The sequence below is a fragment of the Bos indicus x Bos taurus genome, chromosome 13 (assembly GCF_003369695.1).
Source record: "Bos indicus x Bos taurus breed Angus x Brahman F1 hybrid chromosome 13, Bos_hybrid_MaternalHap_v2.0, whole genome shotgun sequence".
Lineage (NCBI taxonomy): Eukaryota > Metazoa > Chordata > Mammalia > Artiodactyla > Bovidae > Bos > Bos indicus x Bos taurus.
The window spans coordinates 81,915,132-81,943,000 of record NC_040088.1 but is presented as its reverse complement, the minus strand read 5'-3'; the positions used below and the strand labels follow the sequence as shown (position 1 = coordinate 81,943,000).

Genomic DNA, 27,869 nt, shown 5'->3' with positions numbered 1-27,869 from the left:
TGCCCCTGCTGGCCACGCTTCTCTTTTCCGCATGTGCCCAGCACAATCCAGGCTGCCCTGTTGCTGTGGCCGTATCCCTGCTTGGGGAAGGAAAGCAGCAGAAAGATGGTCTCGTTGCCTCTTCCCTCCTCAGCCCCTGCCCCACTCTCCACCCGTCTCTCCTGTTTTCACACCAGTCCTCAAATTGGTTGCAAGTGAAGAATCGAGGACCCGCTTACAGAAGCCCATAGACTTTCTAAAAATAACCTGTCTTGAGACTTGCGCACATGCTGTCTGATATATAATATCCTTCTCATGGGAAATTGATTTTCCCCATTAGATGGACAAGCTGAATACACTAGAAACAAGGCTTGCAAACAGCTTGAATCTCAGGGCGGTGGGTAAATCTGAAGCCACCCAGTCCACTTCTGCTGAGGCCAAGAAGATGTGCCACTTTACAGTCTCATGCCAGGATGAGGACTTTGCTGCTTTTAAACTGCATCATCTGAAAAGTGGATTCTGAGGACTTTCCCAGAAGCTCCTGCTTGTCTTTGCCATCTTCCTGGCAGGAGTCACACTGTGACAGGTTTCCATCCTTTGATAATCCAAGCCGAGGCCTTCCAATCTGTTCTAAATCAAGATGGTTGGATTCATGCCCAACAGAAAACTCATGAAACTTTAGGTTAGCAGGCCAAATCACCCAATACATGTCTATGGCTGTATTCATGTGTATTTCTTGTGGAAAAATAAAGGGTACAGTATTTAAAATATACCTTTCATGTGAAAAAAGGAAGAGCTATGAACCAGCCCCTACATAAGATACTTTAATGAGCTGTGTTGAAGGTAGTAAAGAACAGTCTAGAAGCTTGTGGTATCTAATGCAGTCCTTGGGTTTGGGGATAGAATCTGAAAGGAAAGGTCAGTGTTTTTAAAGAACGTGTTTTTCTTTCTTAGTTGGAATCTGGAGTTCCCCTTCCAAGTCCTATGGATTTAATGTACAAAATTTTGGTGAAAAATAAGAAGAAATCACACAAGTCGTCAGAAGGAAGTGGCAAGAAGAAGCTCTCAGAACAAGCTTCCAACACGTACAGCGACTCCTCCAGTGTGTTTGAGCCCTCGTCCCCAGGAGCTGGTGAGAGGCTGGTAGACTCTCATTCCTCTGTTATGTGTGGGTTTAAGAACGGCTGCTCTGGAAGTAACTTAGAAGGACTTTTAACATTGCCACCTGGGCACAGTAAACTGTGTTGGTTTTCTATTTCTGTTTTAAAGCCAGTGGTTTAAAACTGCACAAACATATGAGCCCCCAGTTCTGTGAGGCAGAGGCCCACGTGACCTCACCAGGCTGAACTCCAGGCATCAGCAGGGCTGCTTTTCCTTCTGGAGCTTGAGGGAATCATTCCTTGCACTTTCAGCTCCTAGAGGCAACCCACATCCATTGGCTCATGGCCCCCTTCCTCCAAGTTCAAAGCCAGCAAGATCCCATCTCACTTCTTCTGTCACCATGTCTCCCTAGGACCACAGTTGGAAAAGGTCCTCTGCTTTTAAGAACTCACGTCATTACGCTGGACCTATCCAGATAATCCAGAATAATCTCTCCCACTTCAAGGTCCTTAACTTAATCTCATCTGAAAAGTCCCCTGTGCCATGTATTCACAGGACACAGGAGATGTTCACAGGACATGGACATTTTGGGGAGGTCGCCATATAAGCCAAATAATCTCTGGAGGAGCCAGGTGATTTTTAAGCTTCTCAGGACAGTGATCCCTTGACATTAACTGCAGATCTGGACCCAAGATGGTCACCAAATGCATTCTCATTGTTGAAGAGTTCTGAGTCATTCAGTTCATCCATATTTTCCAGAACTCTTTTAAAATGTAAATGGTAGGTTACTTGAATTATCTACTAGAGCTACTAGATGATGTTTAGTATCATTTATTTTCATATTAGATTTAAGTTGAAATAGACTTTTGTGATTGATGAAAAAAGAATTCAAAGCAGTCACCCATTTCCTTTGAATTATTTGTCATTCAGTCTAAGTTTTTTTCCAGTTCTAGTCAGAATCTTGGTAGTCTGAAAAGATCTGAAGTGATGGCATTATGAAGATCTCCTGATTGGAGGCTGAATATGTGAAGCAAACTTTAAGCTTGAATCTAGAAAGTTCTTCAATAAAAATTTAGCTAACATTGGGACAGTGGCTTTGGAAAAGGGTTTGGCAGCCTCTACAGAAGCTAAACTGAACAGATGCATATGAAGTCCCTGTACCCCAGAGAATTCTATTCCTAGGTCTAGAGCCAACAGAAGTACATGTAGATGCTCACCAAGAAGTATGGGCAAGAACTGCTTAAAGCAGCACTATTCAGAGTAGCACATCAACAGATAAATACATTGTGCAATATTCACCTCATGGAATAATGTGTAGCAGTCTTCAGTGCACACAACAACATAGATGACTCTCATTTAGAAATATAATGTTGAGGAAAAGATGTCAAATGCAAAAGTAAGTATCCACTGTCTGATCCCATTTATATAAAGTACAGAAATGGCAGAACTAACCAGGACTTTTGGAGGTCAAGAGAGGGTTACTCCTGGTGAAGAGGTGACCGGAAGGGACCCAAGGAGGCTTCTGAACACTGGTTACGTTTTGATCTGGGTACCATTACTGTACACATGTGGTATGCATACTTCTCTGTATATCTATCATATGTCAATTAAAAGATTTAAAAATAAATTTAAAAAGTTAAAATACAAACTCTAGGTAAATCAGAAAAAAAGAAAAGATTCATCAAGAGCCTGACTTATCTTTTCTTCTACTTTTCCATCATAGTTACCAATTACTTTTATTGTTTACATTAAAATCCTTGTCCACAGACATTATGTAATTCCTAGAAAGATTTTTTTGGTAGTTTTTAAAAGTGTGTTTAAAACATAACTACACAATTCTGATTCTTTTTTCAAAAATAACTTCTAGTCTCAGTGAGAATGTTCTTTTTGAAGTTTTGGAAAGCAAGTCACTAACAGGCCACCAATCTCCCAGCACGATTCTATCCCTTGAGTAAACCAAGTCTTCCCTTGTGTGTGGGAGCTTGTTGTTTTACCTTCGCCAGTTCTCTTCTTCTTATTAACTGGATGCATGACACAAATGACGATTTTTACAGGCGATGAACATTATTGCTTAATTCAGAGAAAGAGCTACAATCTGTTAGTAATTCAGTGGATTTCCTAAACTAGCCCCATTCTTTGTTGTGCAATATTTATTTATTGTGATGGAAATTTTTTGACATTTATATATGTAAGTAGGCCCCTGAATAAAGACTGCTACAATTTGCCATTTGGCTTGTCAGTGTGCTCAGTATTGGGAAATCAAGTAACTTGAAAAATGAAATATTTCTTATACCAAAGCTAATCTACTTTTCTTAGCACCTCTTGGTAAGATCTTCCCCCAAGAGATCCAGCCCTTTGCCTGTACACTTGTTTAAAAAACTAGGATAATTTATTATTATTAACATTACGCAACAGGATTCCTTCAAGTTCCCTCCAAAATCTAAGGGAGAAACCAGGTCCCTACTCATAGAGTAAAGGATGACAAATCCTTTCTTTCCCACATAAACCGGAGAATGGCATGATTATTTGAAATTCTGGTGTGTTGTACCATGAAGCACACTTAAATTAGTCAATAAAAAGAACCTCCTCTTTAATTAAAAAAAAAAAAAAAAGTGGTTACCAAAACTTGAGACAATAAATTTGACTGTAAGAAATTTTGCATCAACCTCTTAAAAGAATGTATCTCTATAGAATAAGCAGTGTTTTCTATTCAAAGTGGAATTGATTCACCCTTATTAACTAACACAATATTAGCTTCATAAAACAGTTATATGTGGCTTTCTTTAACAAACAAGCCGTAAATAATAAACCATGTTGGTCCCAGACAACTTTTTCCTCTAAAGATTATTTCATGAATACTTTGCCCACTGCTCTCGTTGTCAGCCAAATGAAAACATTAATAATCTTCTTGGAGGCAGTGGCAGTGCCTTTTACAGAGCCCGAGCAGGGGAGTTAATTTATAGATGGCAGGAAGGGGAGGTGCTGGCCCATGTAAACTGCCTCGTTGTCGAGCCATGATTGCCATCTACTGGGTTTATTATGCTATTGCACTGTCTGGACACTGGAAGTCAAATCAAACAATTTAGAAGTATGCTTTCATTACTTTTTACTTGAAAATCTTGTTATGTAACTGATATCACTGGGTCTAACTGAATCCCAGAGCTGTGAAGAACATAATGCTGCATGCCAATGTGACTCTTTAAGTATGTAATGATGATTAAGGATGTAAACATCCACCTCAACTTTGGAGAGAAAAACAATCTACTGAAAAGCCAGCATATTGGCTAAATATGAAACTGCATGAGATCTGACTGAGGGAGATTCCCATGCATAATTATTTAAGATTCATCCATTTTATTCTGCCCTTTTAAATAGAATATGCCATTTGTAAAGATACATGCACTGTTTAGACAACAGTTCATGCCTGTGTGCCTGCTAAGTTGCTTCTGTCGTGTCCAGCTCTTTGCGACCCCATGGACTGTAGCCTGCCAGGTTCCTTTGGCTGCGGGATCCTCCAGGCAAGAATACTGGAGTCGGTTGCCATGCCCTCCTCCAGGGATCTTCCCAACCAAGGGATCAAATCTGCATCTCCTGTCTCCTGCATTGGCAGGCAGGTTCTTTACCACTAGTGCCACCTGGGAAGCCCTTAGACAACAATGCCTCCATCAGATAAGCCTGCAGGCAAATCACAGGATACAGTCAGTACCTTACAGTTCTGGAGAATCAGGTTGCTGCTATAGCCCCTGTTCCTGTCCCAGCTCTTGTCCTCTACTTCCACTTCCATGATGTCCTCTCTGGCCAAGGTCACTGAGCACTGGCCAAGAATCACATGAAGAGTTACGGCTGAGAAGGAAAGGGAAAGATGGAAAAGTGATCGTTTATCTGTTTTAGGTCATAGAGACCCTGAAAGAGGATGTATACATCAAGATAGGATATGTGTACCAGAGAGAGCTAACTGTAAAAGATGCCATATGCTTTGCAAAACATAGATAAAAATGCTAAGACAAGCATCTTTTATAGAGTTTGGAAATTTCACACATCAAATATAGAAAAACAATTCAAACCCAGTATAACGCTTTATAATTAATAAAATTTAAATATCCAAAAGGATAATTTTAGTGAAAGGCCAACTTTCAAGGAAATGTTTGGTAAATATACATGTCACATGTGCTTCAAACCTGTAATTGCTTGTTTGCTTCATGGTCTGTTATTAAAATTTGACAGGAGAAGCTGATACAGAGAGTGACGATGATGACGATGATGATGACTGTAAAAAGTCTTCAATGGATGAGGTAGGTTTCTAGGGCTTGACTTCTGATCAGAGAGTTTTCACCAACTTGCCATTCCAGTCCGCTCACTCTGAATGTAGTTCTGGTCACCTTCTGCCATCTAGTGGTAAAAATACTTTAAAACTGAAAATGCAAAATTGATCACTAAACCAAGTATTGTGTTAAGCAAAGTTCTAAGGAACAGTTTTGCTGAGGCTGTCTTTCATCAAATGTAGTATCTTGAGGGTGAGTTCAAAATTTGTGATCTCCATCTTCCCACTTCAGTTTTCGAGGCAGTTAAATGGATGTCATGGTCCAAAGTCCAGAGAAGACATGAGGTTTGGAAAAATGTTTGTAAACTTGACATTAATTTCCTCGTGGTGATTTTGACCTTTGTTTGGCTGCCTGGCTTGTAGGATCTTAGTTTCTTGACCAAGGATTGAATCCAAGCCCCAACAGTAGAAGCCTGGGGTCTAACCACTGGACCTTCATGGAATTCCCCATTCTTATAATTTTGGAACCACTAGAGATTTCTACTGAATATTTATGTATGTTTAATATTTAGAAGTTCAAGATTCCCCAAATAACTCAGAAGTATTAATTGCACAGACTCTAGAAGCAAATCAAGGATAGGTCAATTGACATTTTAAAACTTTTAGCAGGAGTCCTGTTCAAAACATTTATACTGAATCTGCTTTCAAATATATTGAAAAGTATGTCTCAGTAATTATATCTTTACAATTTAATTAATAAAGATAAATAACAAATAATAAGCTGTTCTGACATAGTGTTCTTCCTCTTATAATTATTTCCTTGAATGTAGTCTAAATTCTTATTTTTTCCCCACTAAATTTCAACTTAATACCCAGAAGAAAAACTATTACAAAGTAGCTTTTCTTGAGAATTATTTCAACTGTGTAAACTTTTTATCAGTAACTTTTGATCATTTTAAAACTGTCTTACTAACTGGATAACCATTTACAATGGCTGTTTCCTATTTAGCATTTAATCTTAATCTTGCTACAGAAGTTTTTAGAAGAAGCCTTGTCTGCCTTGTATTCTGCCTTCTAAAAGTGGGAGAAAATGTTAAATCAGCCTACAGAGGTCTGCCCATATCAGTTACTGCAGTGCAGGTTTTCTTCTTTATTAAAAACTTCATCAAAGTGGTATTTATAGAATAGCTAATATTAGCTAAAGCAACATGAGGCTTTAATATGCCAGGCACTGTTCTGAGCTCTTTCACCTAAGTTAACACACTTAATAATCACAAGAATTCTATTTGTTATTGAGACTAATTTTTTCCTGGTTTTATAGGTGACCAAACTGAGGCACAGAACAGTTAAGTAACTTGCCTCAGACTGGCTCTAGAACCTGAGCTCCTGACCTGCTATGTATTGTTGTATAGTCGCTAAGTCGTGTCTGACTCTTTGTGGCCCCACCAGGCTCTTCTGTCCATGGGATTTCCCAGGCAAGAATACTGGAATGGGTTGCCATTTCCTTCTCCAAGGGATCTTCCCAACCCAGGGATCGAACCTGTCTTCTCCCACACTGCAGCCGGATTCTTTACCACTGAGCCAGCGGGAAAGATGCATTGTGCTGCTTGCTTAATCGGCGCCCAGGAGCTAGGAAGGGAGGCCGATCGGAAAGGTTCTAAAGAAAAGCAATATTTGTTTGTCCACCCCAACCCACTTTCACTGGCGACCCTTTGCAATAACAATTCTCCATTCATCCAGTGGTCACCTACATGCTCATTTTCGTATTGTATGATGACTTCTTTTTAAACTATTGATTTATCTGGCTGTGTCAGCTCTTAGTTGTGGCCTGCAGGATCTTGGTTGTGTCAGAGGGACTGTTTCCTGGCAGCACACAGACTTTCTAGTTGCAATCCAGGAGCTCCAGAGTGAGCGGGCTTCAGTAGTTGCAGGGCACAGGCACAGTGACCCCTCGGCATGTCTTGTACAATGAATTCTCGATATATTAACTTCAGACATCACCTGCAGACTCCCTGCTTTGACAGACGGGACACAGCTCGAGGCTTCTTCGACTTTGCTGTGCGTTTGGGTCACCTTAGTACATTACAGATCCTGGTTCAGGAGGGTTGGGAGGCTGCTCTCCTGCAAGCTTTCGGGTGGTCCTGACGCTGCTGGAACTGGGTGCTCGGGGAGCCGCCCTGGCCCACCCCTCACTGTGTAACGCGAGGTGCTGCTTTTCCTTTCTCCTCTGATCCATTTTCTGTTGGCAATAACTGTTTTCAGAAAAGGAGTGATCCTTTTCTGCCCTCATGGGTCATTTGATCATTGCCCTGGGAAAGCAACCCTCACTAACATAATGCTGACTCTGGGAACACTGCTTTTACTCCTGCTTCCAGGGGACCGCAGGGAGCGAGGCCATGGCCACAGAAGAGATGTCTAATCTGGTGAACTATATCCAGCCAGTCAAGTTCGAGTCATTTGAAATTTCAAAAAGTAAGTTTGCCCTGGAGAAAAACCCCTGGTGTAGTATATAATGAGTATATTATACCCGCAAGATAATTAGACCAAAGAAATATTACCCTTATTAGAACTATTCTATGAAGTTTTTAAAATATGCATGTCTTTACTGTTTGATTTTTATATATCTAAATAAACATACATGGTAAGTAGCTTCATCGTGTCCAGCTTTTTGAGACCCCACCAGGCTCTTTTGTCCATGAGATTCTCCAGGCAAGAATACTGAAATGGGTTGCCATGCCCTTCTCCAGGCGATCTTTCCAACCCAAGGATCAAACCAGAGTCTCTTAAGTCTCCTGCATTGGCAGGCAGGTTCTTTACCACTAGGGCCACCTGGGAAACCCCAGATATACATAAGTATATATTTATATGTATTGTATACATCTATATAACCATATGAGAACATATTCCATGATATTTTCCCAAAATTCTAAATAGACCTATAGGCTATATATGATTATCTAAAAGATACCTGACCAGAGTACAGTTAATTGAGGATTTTACATTGTTTTTCATTCATGACCACACAGGGCAATTATATAAATGACAGTGTTGAAATAAACTATTTAGCCATCCTTTAAAAGGAAGCAGAGACTTGATCGATCCTGATAAATAGAAATGGAACCAAATCGGTTGACCCACATTTCATTTGTTCAGCCGATGTTTTATATACTTAGGGGAATATATAATTAACTTCACATCACTTGATGTTTTACTTCATCCGACAACCCATCCATACTGGATGCAAGAGAAAGGAGCCATTTTATCAAAGTGCTCAGTCGTGTCTGACTCTTTTTGCAACCCCATGGACTGAGTCCACCGGGCTCCTCTGCTCATTGAGTTATCCATGCAAGAATAGTGAATTGGTAACCATTCCCTTCCCCAGGGATCGAACTGGGGTCTCTTGCATTGCAGGCAGATTCTTTACTGTCTGACTCACCAGGGAAGCCTAACTTTCAATAAGGTTTAGACATAAAAATTTCAACAGTTTGTTTGATGTTATAATTACTAGTCTTCTTACCACAAGCTGTGAAACATCCTATAAAGTGGTTATTTTTATATTACTATGACTGTCTTTGGCTGCTAAATGTTTGCTTAATTCATGATTCAAAAGCTCCCAGACAAGTAGCCAAACTGGGAAGGAGCTGGTACATTTAGGCCTTAAGAACCTGATAACAACAGCACCAGCCAAAGATTTACAAACAAGTACTTTCTCCTTGTATCTTACACCATTTTCTCACTTTTTCCAAAAGAACACTGCACATAGTTTACAAAGAACCTATTAAAGCAACTTAATTTTAATTAACAGCTGTGCTTAAAATAGTCATATGAAAGTAGAATTTTGATGGGCCAAGAGAAGCAAGCGTTTCCTTTCGAGTTGACTAAATCGGGGAAGGTGAAGAGGTGGATAAAGGAGGAATGTGGGAATGACTGGGAAGAAAAATGAGGCTTTTACTCTGGAAAATGGGCATCAAAGAGGGAACAATGCCTGACGGTAACTTGGTTTAAATCACTGAGCTCCAAGTCACATGTCTTTATATGTAGCAGTGTGATTTCTAGTTGGAAAGAGGTCAGAGAAGCTGTTTGGCTCTTTGTCTTTCTAAACTAAGATAACTTCTTTTGGTTTCTCTCACTCTAATTGGAAGCTTGACTTTCGCTTTCAAGATGTTGCTCCGTGTCCAAGAATATTGAGACCTTCTAGGATATTCACCACTGTGGCCCCTGACATGTAATCTGAAAATGAGGCCATCCAACTGGAAAATGTTCAAGGATCCTTCTGCTTTAAAATAACAAAATTCTAAGGTCACATTAGTTCTTTCAACCAAAAGGGTACCTACAAGCTTGAGGTGATGACAATGTGGGTATAGTCAAGTGCTGACATCTGGCAGGAATGTACATGTGGTCGTGGCCTGTATTGTTAATTCTCAGTGATGGCTTCAAGAAACCAATCCAAATGGATTTAGAACAAAAGGTCCTCTTTTGACAGATCAGCTTGCCTGGCCACACTCTCCATGTCTAAAATTCATCTTCTAACACTGAGGCCACCGTGTCCCTAACTTGCACAACACCTAACCAGGTAGCAAATATTAGAATACACAACTAAGACTGAAAATTAAAATTAAATATAAAAGTTATTTGAGGGTCTTTGCCCTCAGTTTCATGGGACATTTGCCTACTTCTTATATGCTATTATTTATAACACTGAATTTTATTTCTCACTTTTTTTGCTGTCGTTAACACAGAAAGAAATAGAAGCTTCGAGATGTCTTCCTTTGTGGAAACCAAAGGTCTTGAGCAACTTACAAAGTCTCCGGTGGAATTTGTAGAGTATCCTTGGACATGTGCTGAATTGACATAAATGAAGTCTTCTGCTATTGGTTTAATTTTTGTCTTTTATAAGGGAAAGCTTCATGAAATGGCTAAAGTCTGTCACTTGGGAGTGATAAATACTTTCAGGTTTCATATACAGTGGTGAGAAGGATAGTCTGGCCCGTGGGAGAGAACTGGCCTTGGAGTAAAGGACAATTTCAGGTTACCTTCACACCATCAAGCTCTATATCCCTTGGCAATTCCAAGTTTTCTCACCTATAAACAGAAATGATGATACCAGCTTTGTGGCTTGCTGTTTGGGTTAGGGATCACATATGTAAAATGTGTGTGTGTACTTTATACATATGTAAAATATGATGTGCGTAAAGAATATTATATAGATAATAGAGATACCTTTCTGGTGTCTCACATGCTTACGTGTAATAGACATCCATTTGGAAAATAGTTGGGATGATGAGAATATAAATATATATTACTAATAATATATAATATATATAATAAATTATATTACTAATAATGGCTTTGTTGAGACTCCTGATGACAGTTTTTTAATTTCATTCCTGAATTAAAATAAAATGTCATAAACATTAGAATTTTTTTCATAAAATTAATATTAAATGTCCTAGTTATATAAAAGAAAAAATATCATCTTTAAAGTTCATTAACAATAGGAGAGGAAACAGATGTAAACTCCATAAACAAAGTGACGATAGACATAATCATTAGTAATCAATAAGTACTAACTACATGGTAGACTTTTGTTATGTCCTAATGTAATCCTCACAACAGCCCTATGATATAGGTATCATATATATTTTATAGATGAAGAAACTGAGGCACAGAAAAGGGAAATAACTTGTCCTGGATCATACAGCTAACAAGTTTCAGAATTAAATTTCAAACCCTCTTTGGCCTAAGTCCCCTGTCAAGCCCAGAACCTGAGCTGACCTCTGCCAAACTTGGTAATGTGTGTGTGTGTGTGCGCTCAGTTGCTCAGTCGTGTCTGACTCTTTGCAACCCCATGGACTGTAGCCTGTCAGACTCCTCTGTCCATGGGATTTTCCAGGCAAGAATACTGGAGCAGGTTGCATTTCCAGGTTGATCTCCCCAACCCAGGGACCTAGCCTGTGTTTCTTGCATTTCCTGCATTGGCAGGAGCAGTCTTTAAAGCTTGGTAATAGCAATAGTTAATTGTGTTTTAAAGATATAGCATCATTCAATAACTAAAAGGTTCTCAGGATAGAAAACTGATGATGGTAGGAATCAAAATATGAGTCAAAGTCTTCTGTGCTATATTAACCTTGTTATCAGTCATAAAGAGTACCATAGTTTTGGCAAAGAGCATTTCCTGAGAAGATTAAGAAAATGAGCAGAGAGCATTTCAAAAATAGCTGTACAGTTCATGTTATCTGCTTCTGCCAAGCACAATATCATCCTGTCCTATGATTTGCTACATTTGGATTTCCTTTTATGTCCTTAATCACTAAGCCAGTCCTTAATAATCTCCAAAAAATTGCATTGACTCAACCATTTTTGCTGCTTCATTAGTTTTTACCCACAAGGCTCTGCAAAGATGACGCTCCATTTGTATTATAAAAGCACATTTATTCTGTTTGTTCAGAAAGCTTTTTACGTATTTCACTCACTAGTTCAATGAGATCATCCATCTTTAATTCATTTCCCCCTCAGAGAAAGATGGGAAGCAGCTTCTCAGTTAGTATTATTGGCTAATTCTTTTTGTAATTGTATTCACTACTTAACATGATGGCCCAGATATAACAAAATGCAGCTTAGCAGGATATATCCAAAGGGAACACGCGTGGATTCATCTAACTATATGCCTCAGCTCTTCTGGAATGCAGGCTGCCAAATGGTTGCTCTTAATTTCCAAACAGTGGGTAAGTCACAGTTAGTATTCATTTCCATCCTATAAAAGCCACATTTCCAAGTGCCTGAAAATCATCCCAAGGAGGAGAAAGACTGCCACACTGGATTGAAAAAACAAACAAAACACATTTTCATAAAGAAAATATCATTACAAAAAAGGCAAATTTTGAATATTTAGGAATTATCTCTGATAGTTTATAGATGTCTTTATTTAGATTTGTTTTACTTATTTTCAAACAAATTTTTACACTTTTAAAAGTAATACACATTTATTCTAAAAAATATTATAAATTCAAAATAAGTATAAAGAAAATAATAAAACTTCCAGGAATGTTTCCACTCAGAGATTCTCTCAACATTGTTAACTTCTGGCTTTGTGATCTGTAAGTTTTTGGCTATGCATATATATGCTTTTTCACTTAATACCTTGTTAAAATATATATCTTCATATATATTTATTATATGGAAACATGAATTTTAATAGCTGTATATTAAGTACATCTCAGAATTAACAAAAGCACATTTCCTATCACTGAACTTTAGGACTTTTTTTTCTGCTATAAATAATGCCCTGAGAACAGGCTGAAATATAAATTATCAAGTTTATCTCCTAATGTTCTTTTGGAAAAGTTCCTAAAATAGAATTAAGTGAAAGTTTTAAGAGCCTTTGTACAATGCCAAATTGTACATCAAAAATGTGGCACGAGATTTCTTCTCAATCAGCAGTATATGGTATGTTTTTCCCTCACATTTGTGTTCTTGGTTAAGTATTATTATTATTAAATAATAGTAATAATTCAGACAAATATCTCCTTGTTCTTTTTCATTTCATTTCTTTGAGTGTTGAAGTTGCACATTGTAAGTTTGTGCTCTTATTTTTGTTGTTGTTAAGTCACTAAGCCTGCAACCCTCTGCAACCCCACGAACTGCAGTACCCCAGGCTGTCCTCCACTCTCCTCACTGTCCACTGTCCTCCGTTATCTCCTGGAGTTTGCTCAAATTCATGTTTGTCCTACACAATCTCCTGGAGTTTGCTCAAATTCAAATTCATCATAGTCAGTGATGCTACCTAACCATCTCCGCCTCTGCTCCCCTTCTCCTTTTGCCTTCAGTCTTCCCCAGCGTCAGGGTCTTTTGCATTGAGTCAGCTCCTCCATCAGGGGGTCAAAGTATTAGAGCTTCAGCTTCAGCATCAGTCCTTCCAATGAATATTCAGGACTGATTTCCTTTAGGACTGACTGGTTTGGTGTCCTTGCAGTCCAAAGGACTCTCAGTTCTTTGGCCCTCAGCCTTCTTTATGGTCCAACTCTCACATCCATACATGACTACTGGAAAAACCATAGCTTTGACTATAGGACATTTGTCTGCAAAGTACTGTCTCTGCTTTTTAATAATGCTGTCTAGGTATGTCATAGTTTTCCTTCAAAGGAGCAAGCATCTTTTAATTTCATGGCTGCAGTCACCATCTGTAGTGATTTTGGAGCCCAAGAAAAGCAAATATGTCACTGCTTCCACTTTTTCCCCTTCTATTTGCCGTGAAGTGATGGGACTAGATGCCATGATCTTAGTTTTTGAATGCTTAGCTTCAAGCCAGCCTTTTCAGTCTTCTCTTTCACTTTCTTCAAGAAGCTCTTTGGGTCCTCTTCCCTTTTTGTCAGTAAAGTGGTATCGTTTGCATATCTGAGGCTGTTGATATTTCTCCCAGCAATTCTGACTCCAGCTTGTGATTCATCCAGCCTGACATTCCACATGATGTACTCTGCATATACTTTAAATAAGCAGGATGACAATATACAGCTTTGTCGTACTTCTTTCCCAAATTTGAACCAGTGAGTTTCCATGACAGATTCTAACTGTTGCTTCTTGACCTACATACAGGTTTCTCAAGAGATAAGATAGTCTGGTATTGCCATCTTTTTAAGAATTTTCCAGTTTGCCGTGATCCACACAGTCTAAGGCTTCAGCATAGTCATTGAAGCAGAAGTAGGTGTTTTTCTGGAATTCTCTTATTTTCTCTATGATCCATTGAATGTTGACACTTTGATCTCTGGTTCCTCTGCCTTTTCTAAACCCAACTGGTAAATCTGAAAGTTCTCAGTTCACATACTGCCGAAGCCTAGCGTGAAGGATTTTGAGCATAAACAGACTAGCATGTGAAATGAGCATAGTAGTAGAGTAGTTTGAACATTCTTTGGCATTGCCCTTCTTTGGGATTGGAATGAAAACTGACCTTTTCTAGTCCTCTGGCCACTGCTTAGTTTTCCATATTTGTTGACATATTGAGTGCAGCACTTTAACAGCATCCTCTTTTAGGATTTGAAACAGCTTACCTGGGATGCCATTACCACCACTAGCTTTGTTCATAGTAGTGCTTCCTAAGGCCCACTTGACTTCACACTCTTGTATGTCTGGCTCTAGGTGAGTGATCACAGCATCGTGGTTTTCCAGGTCATTAAGACCTGATTTCCTTTAGGCAATTAATTTTTAGGCTTTTGAAGTTAATTTTCTATAGTTCTTCTGTGTATTCTTGCCACCTCTTCTTAATCACTTCTGCTTCTCTTAGGTCCTTACCATTTCTGTCCTTTATTGTGCCCATCCGTGCATGAAATATTCCCTTGATATTTCCAGTTTTCTTGAAGAGATCTCTAGTCTTCCTTATTCTATTGTTTTCCTCTGTTTCTTTGCATACTTCATTTAAGAAGGCCTTCTTATTTCTCCTTGCCATTGTCTGGAATTCTCCTTTCGTTGGGTATATCTTTCCCTTTCTCCTTTATCTTTTGCTTCAGTTCTTTCCTCAGCTGTTTATAAAGCCTGCTGAAAACCACTTTGCCTTCTTGCATTTCTTTTTCTTTGGGATGGTTGTAGTCACTGCCTCCTGAATAGGGTTATGAACTACTGTCCTTAGTTCTTCAAGCACTCTGTCTACCAGATCTAATCCCTTGGATCTATTCATCCCCTCCACTGTATAACCATAAGGCATTTGATTTCGGTCATACCTGAATGGCCTCATGGTTTTCCCTACACTTTTCAATTTAAGTCTGAATTTTGTAATAAGGAACTGATGATCTGAGCCACAGTCAGTTCCAGGTCTTGTTTTTGCTGACTGTCTAGAGCTTCTCCATCTTTGGCTGCAAGTATACCATCAATCTGATTTCTGTATTGACCATCCGGTGATGTCCATGTGTAGAATCCTCTCGTGTTGTTGGAAGAGGGCGTTTGCTATGACCAGTGTGTTCTCTCGGCAAAACTCTTTTAGCCTTTGCCCTTTTCCTTTTGTACTCCAAAGCCAAACTTGCCTCTTACTCCAGGTATCTCTTGACTTCCTACTTCTGCACTGCAATCCCCTATGATGGAATGATATGGTTTTTATTTTTGCATTTCTGCTTTTATTCAGGACTGCTATCAATTTTTCTGTTCATTTATAGCAGCACTTTTAATATAAAAGTTATGTTGTCTTATTTTATGGGACAAAAGAGATGGGATTGATTAATGTTTGGTTTTATGGAATCTTAGTGTACTCTAACAATCACAAGCTCCACATCTGAAAGTCAATCCATGCTTCCTCCTATTTCTTTCGTAGTTTCTTTTTCACATGTGATTTAACCCTTTCATCTACACAGATTAAATTTTCATGTATAATCTTGGTAAGAGATCAGTCTTTTATACTAGAGGTTGCCTTTTTCATTGTTAATTTGGGTCCATTTTTTCAATTTATAAGTCTTCTCCATTAATAAATTTTTCACCTTCCTGGAGCCAATAACCTTGTTATTATTATAATGTTTAATAATATGGTTTAATATATGTAAAAGGAAATTCTCCTTTTCTATTACCGTTCAGTGTTTCTTTGCCTTGGACTGACTGTTCTAAAATAATATTAACAAATAGTATTAAGAGTGGACACTTCATCTTGACACTAATGAGAATTTCACATCATGATGCCTATGAGTAGATGCTAGCTGTGACTTTGAGACAGTCTTTCACACACTAAAGGAATCTACATGTGGCCTAAATGACAACACTGGTTTTAGGAATTTATGTTGAATATTATTAAATGTCTCTTTGGCATCTATCAGGATGATCATATGTTCATTTCCTCTTTGTGAGAAATGTGATAAATTTTATTAGTATATCTCCTAATATGTAAGTATCGTTTTGTTCCTGAGAAAAATTCTACTTGCTTATGTATTGTTTTTTTAGAAAATATGACTTGGCAATTAATTTTTAGGCTTTTGAAGTTAATTTTTCAAGCATAATTTTGGTACTTTATCCAGTTTTGGTATCACAGTCATAATAACTTACAAAATGATAAATAAAAATTCACTGACTTTTCCCTGTTACATGAAACTTTGAAATAATTCTACTATCAAATTCTTTTTTGTCCATCTAAATAGAGATGAGTTGTAACTCAGACAATCTGGAACAAATTGATAGCTTCTCAAATTCATTATGACTTTAAAGCTTGTTTGTTTAGCTCTAGCAATTGCAAATAATGTAGACATTTATTTCATACATTGATCAAGTCTTAGCAAACTTTGACCAGGAATCTTTGTCCATTAGAAACAAGTCAAGGAGTGATTAGATATTGGTAGTAAGTAATCAAACAAATAAAAAAAATTAAAAGAAAAAAATTTTCCTATAAATTAAAAAAAGAATTATAGTATCTACTGTTGGTTAAGTATGAAGAAGTCCATCCTCAAAAACATGGATTGGAGATTTAAACTTTCTGAAGGGCATCTTAGTAAGAATTATCAAAAGGCTTTTGCAATAAACATATTTTCTGACCTAGAGAATTCACTCCTAAGAGCATCATTAATGATGTCTTCAAAGATTTCAAAGATTTCACCTCAACAACAACACCTCAACAATTTTCGTGGTAAAATCGAAACATTATATGTAATGATAAAAATTTGGAAGAGGCATAAATATGTCCAGAGTGGGGCCTGGTATAGTCCGTGTATTCAGGTATATCTATCCAAAAATATTTTATACAGTTGTTAAAATTAAAGCAAATGAATATTTAATGAAATGGACATACTGCATATAATTTATATATTCAAATATATGAATATGTTTTAAATAGAAAAACAAAATATACACCAACCTGTTGGCAGTGGTTTACCTCTGAATTTGGAGATGACAGCTTGGTTTTTTTTTCTTGTCTGTTTCCTAAGTTTCTATAATGATAAGTCTTTCTTCTTAAAGGGGGAGCAGAAGTATATTGTAATACAATCTTATGTTCTTGCTCCAGGTGTAAATACAGTCCCAGTAAGGTTTGTGTGTTTTATTCACAGACCTGGCTATGCAGATAAACATGGGGATGTATGAATATAATGGGAAGAGTGGCTACAGGCTGAAGCCGGAGTTCATGAGGAGACCTGACAAGCACTTTGATCCATTCACAGAAGGCATCGTGGACGGCATAGTGGCCAACACTTTATCTGTTAAGGTATGTTCACCCCATCACACGACTGTACCCAGCAAAAGTCTTCAACAACACCTATTTTGTGTAAAGTAATTTAGTCATTAAGCATTTACTTCCCAATAAAGTCTTCACTTCCTTCATATTCATATTAAAAGTTTCAGAAAGTTCATATTAAAAGTTTTAATATTAAAAGTTATATTCATATTAAAAGTTTTCATTCACATTAAAAGTTTTCATATTCATATTAAAAATTATTTAAAAGTTTTCAAAAGCTATATGCACAAGATGCCCCACTTTTTAATGGGCCAAAAATTAGATCCAAAATCAGTGAAGCAAGTTGCTGAGATTCACCTAAAGAAAGGCTAGTCCTTTCTTTAGGTGCAAAGATCCTACAGAGAAATGTACCACAAAAGCTGTGTGTGTGTGTGTGTGTGTGTGTGTGTGTGTGTGTGTGTATGCGCTTAGTCACTCAGTCGTGTCCACCTCTTTGCAAACCCATGGACTGTAGGCTGCCAGGCTCCTCTGTCTATGGGTTTCTCCAGGCAAGAATATGGAGAGGGGATTCCCTTCTCCAAGGGATCTTTCCGACCCAGGGATCAAACCCAGATCTCCTGCATTACAGGTGGATTTTTTACTGTCTGAGCCACCAGGAAAGCCAAAACCACAAAAATCAGTGACTCATATTGGAGAAATCTGGTCTTCTCTCCCACCGTTAGTTTTAGAAAAATAGCCACACTGAGCAAAATTAGAGAAAATAAAGGTATTCTCTAAATAAATTATTAAATATTGAATAAAAGTCCTCCAGTTACCATAGCATGGCTTTTGAAAATCTATCAGAGTATTCAGGAATTTATAACACATAGTGAGTAATGGTATTAAGGGCTTCCCTGGTGGCTTAAATACAAGAATCACATCATTAAACATATATCTGACCCTCAAAAAATTAATTGCAAATGATTTCTGCAGTCTTTGAAATTGATTTTATAGGAGATACAAGGTATTTTTTAGCTGTGAGAAAATATTTTTAATACTATAAATGGGAAATCATTTTTATAAAAAACTTTTTACATGAACCCTATAAGCCATTGATTGTTGTAGCTAAGTTTCATTTACTTTTTTTTTATTTTATTTTATTTTTAAACTTTACAATATTGTATTAGTTTTGCCAGATATCGAAATGAATCCGCCACAGGTATACCTGTGTTCCCCATCCTGAACCCTCCTCCCTCCTCCCTCCCCATACCTTCCCAATGGGTCGTCCCAGTGCACCAGCCCCTAGCATCCAGTATCGTGCATCGAACCTGGACTGGCGACTCATTTCATACATGATATTATACATGTTTCAATGCCATTCTCCCAAATCTCCCCACCCTCTCCCTCTCTCACAGATTCCATAAGACTGATCTATACATCAGTGTCTCTTTTGCTGTCTCGTACACAGGGTTATTGTTACCATCTTTCTAAATTCCATATATATGCGTTAGTATACTGTATTGGTGTTTTTCTTTCTGGCTTACTTCACTCTGTATAATAGGCTCCAGTTTCATCCACCTCATTAGAACTGATTCAAATGTATTCTTTTTAATGGCTGAGTAATACTCCATTGTGTATATATACCGCAGCTTTCTTATCCATTCATCTGCTGATGGGCATCTAGGTTGCTTCCATGTCCTGGCTATTATAAACAGTGCTGCGATGAACATTGGGGTACACGTGTCTCTTTCCCTTCTGGTTTCCTCAGTGTGTATGCCCAGCAATGGGATTGCTGGATCATAAAGCAGTTCTATTCTTTTCTGTTTAACTGGATAATTGCAGCACTAAGAAACCTTTTTAATAAAGCATAAATGCAATTTTCCGATTGACCCTAAACCAAAAGCATATAAAAAACTGTGTTAAAAAAGTACTCTATATAGTCCACGAGGTCACAAAGAGATATGACTTAGTGACTGAACAATAACAATAACAATTTCACTAATTTATATCTATTCTAAGCTTGTTGAACCCTTTTTTACTTTAAAATTTATGTCATTTACACTAGAGATTAAAAATAAAGTTGCACTGGAGTGTTTCTCAATGATATCATTTGAAATTATTTCACCCCATATATCTGCCAAGTGGAGTTGGCAGAATTAGAGCTTCAAGATTATATTTAGTTTAGGAAATTGTTTTCAGCAAAGGATGTTTAATTCCTGTCAAGTTTGATTAAGATAAACTCAAACATCACTCACAGATAAAATGCTATTTTAGAATTCTTGTTAACTGTAGTTGTAGTCAGGTCAAACTGATATTGATATTTTATCAAAATAATCTTTTGTCCTTGTTTGACAATTCATCTCATTTTATATGTTTGCTTTGTTGTTTATTCTTTCTTGAAAATTCTACCATGACAATGTAAGTGATTATAAATAAACACATAGAGAAACTGGGGAAAACAGTTGAGTCCCAGACATGTGTACACTGCTGCCCGAGTCCAGAGTGGAGACGCTGCTCTGGAGATGTCAGTGTCCTCTGAATGGACAGGCCATAATGCCTCAGAGACCCTGCAGCAGAATCCTGCCTTCACCATGACGGCTGGAGCCAAAATGCAGCTCACATCCACCCAGTATTGCCTTTGTTTTGATCCCCTGACATAGACTTTATAATGCCAGAGTGGACCTCTGAGCTCTGGTTGTGTTCCATGATCCTATTTTACTTAAGAGAATATTGAGCCTCAGTGTTATTAATTTAGTTAAGAAGTCTATTTTAATCAAAATCTTAAGCATATTGTCACTTCCCTGGGGGTCCAGTGGTTAAGATTCCACACTGCCAATGCAGGGGGTGCGGGTTCAATCACTGGGTGGGGAACTAAGATCCACATGCTGAGCAGATAAAGATAAAAAAAGGAAAAGAAAAAATTTGAAACTCATTTAAAAAAAATCTTAAGCACACACCATCTTTGATGCATCTGAATTCCCAGCATGACTCGTTTAACTTGGAAGTTTCAAACATACTATAAAATGTCTGCTACATTGTTCTCACGTAGAACCTCAAAGGAAACAAAGAGATTGTTCCTTGCAGGTCTCATGCACTCAGGCACAGAGAATATTCAGGAGAAATGCATTTTCCCAGGGTAAATGCATTCCCAGGGTAAACAGCCTCCTCCTCATAACTTTCTAACTTGTGTGGCATCTCTAACCACATCAGCATGCAGCTGCCATTGGCCTCCCCAGTCACCATGGCCATCCCCAGGCCGCCATTGTGTCCGTTTCCAGCCCAGCCATCATCTTGGTGATTCTGTCTCCTGTCACCGACTGGAGCTCAGAAAGTGAAGCTTTGTCAATCAGATAACACAGATCACTGAGTCCGTTCCACCAACACTTGCTTTCCACATTTCCCTCTCTGTTGTTAAAGCAGAAGGACATTGTGTCTGTCTCCATTAACTTTTATAACAGTCGAGAACCCCTCAGATTCTGAAAATTATGAGCGTGTAGTTTTAAAACCTCATTTAATTCCACGATATTCATTAGCTTTATAGCTAGGCAAAGGATACCACAATCATGTGGATGGTTAACCAGTGCAGTTAGGAGTGATGATAAACTGAGTTTAATAGTTTAAAGTTGGTATTTGTTTTTAGTACTTTTATCATTATTGTGGCTTTTTGTTAAAGTGTAACAATTTTGAGAATTGGAGTAGCATGGTATTATAACTACTCTGTCAAATTGAATTTTATGAACAAGAAGATTTTTTTAATCCTAGACTTTCTACTATGCTATGTGTTAAATTTGTATTCTTAAGCAACCTTTTAATTTCATCTACAATCATGGTTCAACATCAGTCCTTCCAATGAATATTCAAGACTGATTTCTTTTAGGATGGACTAGTTGGATCTTCTTGCAGTCCAAGGGACTCTCAAGAGTCTTCTCCAACACCACAGTCCAAAAGCATCAATTCTTCGGCACTCAGCTTTCTTTATAGTCCAACTCTCAAAGCCATACATGACCACTGGAAAAACCATAGCCTTGACTAGATGGACTTTTGTTGGCAAAGTAATGTCTCTGCTTTTTAATGTGCTGTCTAGGTTGGTCATAACTTTCCTTCCAAGGAATAAGCATCTTTTAATTTCATTTAATTTTCATTTTCATTTTGGAGCCCCAAAAAATAAAGTCAGCCACTGTTTCCACTGTTTCCCCATCTTTTTGCCACAAAGTGATGAGACTGGATGCCATGATCTTAGTTTTCTGAATGCTGGGTTTTAAGACAACTTTTTCACTTTCCTCTTTCACTTTCATCAAGAGGTTCTTTAGTTCTTCACTTTCTGCCATAAGGGTGGTGTCATCTGCATATCTGAGGTTACTGATATTTCTCCCAGCAATCTTGATTCCAGCTTGTGCTTCATCCAGCCCAGCGTTTCTCATGATGTACTCTGCATATAAGTTAAATAAGCAGGGTGACAATATACAGCCTTGACGTACTCCTTTTTCCTATTTGGAACCAGTCTGTTGTTCTGTGTCCAGTTCTAACAGTTGCTTCCTGACCTGCATACAGATTTCTCAAGAGGCAGGTCAGGTGGTCTAGACTGATGTTGAAGGACTGAGGTTGAAGCTGAAACTCCAAAACTTTGGCCACCTAATGCAAAGAGCTGACTCATTTGAAAAGACCCTGATGCTGGGAAAGATTGAAGGCGGGAGGAGAAGGGGACAACAGAGGATGAGATGGTTGAATGGCATCACTGACTCAATGGACATGAGTTTGAGTAAACTCTGGGAGTTCTTGATGGACAGGGAGGCCTGGTATGCTGCAGTGCATGGGGTCACAAAGAGTCAGACACGACTGAGCAACTGAACTGAACTGAACTGAACTGAATCATGCTAAAATGAGAATTTTTTTCTCTTATAAAGTTATTAAGTATTAGAAAAATCCTTATATTCAGTTGGCTCTAAAAATCAACTTTTAACTTTTAATAGATAGTATCTCTCAAATGTAAAAGCCATAATCTCATCAAACTTTTCATGCTTGTTCATGTATTTCACCCCTATACAACTTTGTCTTATTAATTAACCCCTAACCCTGGCATTATCATTATTCTTCTAACAATTCTTTAACCAGAAAAGAAATAATATTTGTACTGTTGTTTATGTTTTACTTTGATTATGGCTCAACAGTCATCATTAGCATTTGTCCCTCCCTGAAGTTTTCTCTTGTATAATTGTTATTCATTTTTAAGAGTTTTTTTTTTTTTTTTAATTTAAAAAAACTTTCTAGATTATTTCAGGTCAGTTTCTCTCTGATAAGAAAGTCGGGACTTATGTGGAAGTGGATATGTTTGGTTTGCCTGTGGACACAAGGAGGAAGGCATTTAAGACCAAAACATCACAAGGAAACGCTGTAAATCCCATCTGGGAAGAAGAACCCATTGTATTCAAAAAGGTTGGTCTTATGTCCTTCACGTTAGATGTTAATGCTTCTTCTAGGTGTTTTATGACTTACCTGGTGGCTCAGAGAGTAAAGCATCTGCCTACAATGTGGGAGACCTGGGTTCAGTCCCTGGGTCAGGAAGATCTCCTGGAGAAGGAAATGACAACCCACTCCAGTATTCTTGCCTGGAGAATGCCATGGACAGAGGAGTCCATGGAGTCGCAAAGAGTCATTTCAGGTGTTCTATACAGCAGCAGCATACTGGAAAAAATATGAAATGAGGAATTACTTATTGTTTCATTTGGGAAGTTACACATTAATAATATAATAGCATTTTCAAAACTGTCTTGAAAACCTCAAGATTTCTGTGAATGGCTTGCTTGGATTTTTCATAATTGTGAATCAATTAATTCTAGGATACCTCATTTGGAAGACCAGAATAACATGTAATTTTAACTCATAGCCTCTCATAATACAAGTGATAAATGATATATCTTCACTACAATTCGAATGAAGTGGAATGGTAAATAGGGAGTAATATGGTAGCCAAAATAAAGGAAGTCCGTGCTTCCTTTAAAAAGCATAGCATTAAACTCCTGGAATCTCCAACCACTGGCACTGGTCTTTGTAACTTGTCTGGATTCTATCTGATAGAGTTACCTTTTACATTCAACTTGTCTTTCCCTCTGCTTTCACCAAAAAACAGATCTTTTTCACACATGGTTTAAACAAAAAGGAAGACATTAAGTGCAGTAGAAAGTAGAGTGCACTCTTTATCACTTTGCTTTTATCTGGCCAAAATATCTACAAAGGCAGTCTTCTGCAAAGAGGGTATCCTATCTGTGGTAAAGATCTCTGCACTCCAGCTTTTTTTTTTTTTTATGTTAATTGGATTTAGTAATACTGTCTACATCATAGCATTCTTATATGAGTATTTTCTAAATATACTGAAAACATTTAGAAAATATCTAACCCATTGAAAGTCGTCAATAAATGTTAGTTTTCTTATGTTCTAAAGAAATACATATCTAAGGTATAATTGGCCTCATGGTCTTGACATGTTGATATAGTATAGTTGCATATGTACTCCAGATGTTTTACACTGAGAGAAAAAAAAAGTAAGCAATTTTTTTTTTTTAAGTCGCTCGGTCGTGTCCGACTCTTTGCGACCACATGGACTATAGCCTACTAGGCTCCTCCAGCCATGGGATTTTCCAGGCAAGAGTACTACTTATGGCTAATTTGGGAATTTACAAATAAATAAAGCAATCTTATTTTGAAAGCTATCCTTGAAGGCTACTTTATAATTTTTGCATTTGCTCCAAAGTACAAAGGTAGTTTGCTTTGAAAATATAATAGTGAATGCTCAAACTGTGATTAAACCATTAATTCACAGTGTTTAAACATAGAACTTTTGTCATTTCTGCCTTGAGAATGTTCATGTCAAAAGAAAATGGTCTGTTTGTTGAACAGATTCCTCATTTTGAAAAGGTGATAAAACACAGATGAAGCCATATCTCTGGTAATCCTTCTCTTTTTGAAAATCTAAATTATAGAGCAGTAACTTAACTTTTTATCAATTGGCTCAGCAGAAACTTCTACTTGGATTTGGAAAAGTAGGGCCTGTTTGAATATTACCTTTCTAATTCTCGCTGGGAGTCACTCCTTTTTGTAACCACATGTATTCTCAATGTCCTATAGGTGGTTCTTCCTTCGCTAGCCTGTCTGAGGATAGCAGTTTATGAAGAAGGAGGTAAATTTATTGGTCACCGAATCTTGCCAGTACAAGCAATTCGGCCAGGTATGGATAGCATTGTGGGAAACTTTTTATCAAAGTTGTAAAGAAAATCATCACTGCCTTAGAAGATTATTAAAGAAGGATGTAGGAAGCTACTTGTTGTTTTGGTGTTTCACTCTGTAAAAAGGATTATGAGATTATATATTTCATCTGGCAATATTATGTTTTTGTGATGTGCTATGACTACTAGGCCAGTCAGCTCTTGCCAGATGTAATGTGTAACAAACTACCTGAAAATTAAAAGGCTTATAAAAGGTGTTTCATCTTCGTGCTCACAGGCATGGAGTAGTAGGGCTTGGTGAGGTTTGGCTGTGCAGCTGTGCTTGAGGCTGTGGGCTTCCCACACCTGCTCGCGCAGGGGCTCCAGGTGAAGAAGCAGTTGCACTCCCAGGCATCTCACAGCAGCCCAGTGGGATGCACGCTTGTATCTGCAAGTGCGTGTGAAGCCTCTGCTTGTACACATCACTAACATCCCATTGTCCAAACAGGCTAACCCCCCAACCAAGAAATCATATACAGGGCACAAATTTGGACTGATAATTCAATCTGTGACACATGGTTTCAAATTCTCTCTTGTGGGGAAAAACAGGGTTGGAAAGGGAGAAAAAAAATCAGAGTCAACATTAGTTTCCTGTTTGATGAGAAAAATAATAGCCTGTCAGTCAAGAGCATATGATTAAAATGAGGTAGAAGTAAGCTGTTGGTCATCCAGAGTCATCTGAAATAAGTACTCCGATCGAACAGATGTTTCGCATTATGAGAAACTGTGATGCATGGTATCATGTCACCCCCCAGGCTATCACTACATCTGTCTGAGGAATGAGAGGAACCAGCCTCTCATGCTGCCAGCGCTCTTTGTCTACATAGAGGTGAAGGACTATGTCCCAGACACATATGCAGGTAAACCACCTAACCCGGAAGGAGAGCTCCATCTGGGGTCATCCGTAGTTTTGTGACTCAGTGGAAAAAAAACAGGACTAAACAAAGGCAAAAGAGTGTGACCTCAGCATCACCTCTATGTTTGTATGCATGTTTAGAAGTAAATTCATCAAACCTTTGTGAATAAATTTTAGTTTAAATCTCAATAAATTATTGAGCATTTTTATCCATTGGTAATATTATTCTCATGAGTTCAGTACTTTCTAACCAATGCTACCTGATACTACACAGTCTATCTAGGTCTGTGCAGTGAATTTGCCTTCAGCCAGTTTTAGAATCCTGACCCTTTCTATGAGTGAAATCTTAAACTATAGAAATTAACTTATGATGATGTCAGCCTGGAATCATACATTTAAATGCTTGTGGTGCCAAGGTACCTGAGTGGAAGATCCTGGGAAGTGGTGGAGACTATGGCAGTCTTGGAGCAGGTGTCCAATCTGAAGACAGCAGCCATAACTCATCCCAGCTAGACAGCATCATGTTCAAATGATACCCATATTGCCAAATCACTGGGTTGTTTCAACAGTCTGTAAAGCAGCCTTTCTATGGGAAATGTCTCCCCTGTGAATCACCAGTGTGGGAAACAGGACAAATTTGTGGGCCATGTCTGAATTGGATGAAATGCTCAAATAAAACTTAAAAATTTGGAGCACTGGCACATCCTGAATTGGAGCTTGTCCAGTGTGACTCAGAGATGACCTTTGAGTTCTGTCTTCCTGAGGTTCAGCCAGTGGGCTCTTGTCCATTTCCAAAGTGTTGGATGGATAAGTAGATAGTTATATGGGTAGATGGAAAGATGGAAGATGGATGGTGAATCAGTAAATGGATGGACAAGTAGAGAGGTGATGAACAAATACATGGATGGATGGGTGATTGGAAGGATGGATGAAGGGATGGATGGATAGATTGATGCATGGTGGCTAATCAATATCTCCAGGACCATCAATCTAAAATGTCTCTTTCCTATTTAGATGTGATTGAAGCTTTGTCAAATCCAATCCGATATGTGAATCTGATGGAGCAGAGAGCTAAACAACTGGCTGCTTTGACACTGGAAGATGAAGAAGAAGTGAAGAAAGAGGTGAGAGGGTTGTTCTAGCCTTGTGCATGGCATGAAGCATGATTTCCGAATCTTGTTGCTAGCTTTTCCTACATAACATCACCCTCAGGAAAGGAAAAGAGAACACTGGAAAACCACTTTAGTGGAGTTCAGCCTCATCTCCCAAAACATCTAGAAGATACCCTGAATTTTTCATATTTCATTCTCTTTTGGCATTCTGTGGCCACCACCAGCATCTTCTTTTGTGACCACATTAAACAGTAGATATCTTGCTGTTTGAGGGGAAATTTTCTAGATCATTTCATGTTGATTAAAGGTGAATAAAACATGTAGAAAAGAAGATGATCATCAAGTCATTTGTTTTCTTTTGTCTTTAAAGTACAGGGTTTTCGAAGTGCTTTTGTGATTTCTTATAGTACAAAAGTTAACACAGTACCTGTTGTTATATAGGCCACAAAGTGGCAACTATTATTACTGTGTATTTATGTATTATAATACATATTCCCAAAATAATTGGTGTGTTATTCTAAATTAGATGTCACAATGCAAAGAATAGGTAAGAAAGGGCCTAGAAATATTAGAAGTGAAGTTTAAAAATATGAAGCTTCCTCAAAATCCTGGTGAATTTGCCTTGTCATCTGATTGATTTAGTCATTAATCAACGAGTTGAATAAAATCTTTGACGTGTTTATTTAAAAAAAAAAATATGAAGTTTCCATGTAGACTGAAATAGAATTTCATGATTATTGGGATGACATAAACATTACAAATAGTGATTAAAAACTAGCTATTTTCACACTTCATTTGAATATTCAGAGGATAGATTCAGGGAAACAGATGAAAAATTGGAGAATTATCAGTATAGGAAAAAACCTTGAAATTTGTTTGGGTGACTTTAATAGCAAGTCCACTCAAGTTGATATTATTAAATCAGCTTTTTCTTATTCCAAAAGAATAAAGAAACCTAGACTTGTCATAGAAAAATTTTTAAATGGAAATGAGAAAAGAAAATCCCAAATACATCACCTTTAATCCAAACACCCAAGCCACACAGAGATAACACTGTACACGTGTGCGTCATGTGTGCTAAATCACTTCAGTCATGTCTGACTCTTTGCGACCCTATGGACTGTAGCCCTGCCAGGTTCCTCTGTCCATGAGATTCTCCAGACAAGATTACTGGAGTGGGTAGCCATTTCCT

General features: G+C 38.0%; 1 protein-coding gene across 2 annotated transcripts in view; it reads left to right on the top strand.

Annotated features, from left to right (window-relative positions):
* Positions 1 to 27,869, top strand: part of PLCB1 (phospholipase C beta 1) — an 856,985-nt gene that overhangs the window by 677,786 nt on the left and 151,330 nt on the right. For both annotated transcript variants that reach the window (XM_027560329.1, XM_027560330.1), the window contains exons 14-23: positions 934 to 1,111; positions 5,305 to 5,372; positions 7,717 to 7,813; positions 10,081 to 10,165; positions 11,942 to 12,066; positions 17,347 to 17,501; positions 22,719 to 22,883; positions 24,573 to 24,672; positions 25,465 to 25,569; positions 26,580 to 26,689. In XM_027560329.1, coding sequence (XP_027416130.1) covers positions 934 to 1,111; positions 5,305 to 5,372; positions 7,717 to 7,813; positions 10,081 to 10,165; positions 11,942 to 12,066; positions 17,347 to 17,501; positions 22,719 to 22,883; positions 24,573 to 24,672; positions 25,465 to 25,569; positions 26,580 to 26,689 — 1,188 coding nt within the window. The remainder of the gene's footprint in view (positions 1 to 933; positions 1,112 to 5,304; positions 5,373 to 7,716; positions 7,814 to 10,080; positions 10,166 to 11,941; positions 12,067 to 17,346; positions 17,502 to 22,718; positions 22,884 to 24,572; positions 24,673 to 25,464; positions 25,570 to 26,579; positions 26,690 to 27,869) is intronic.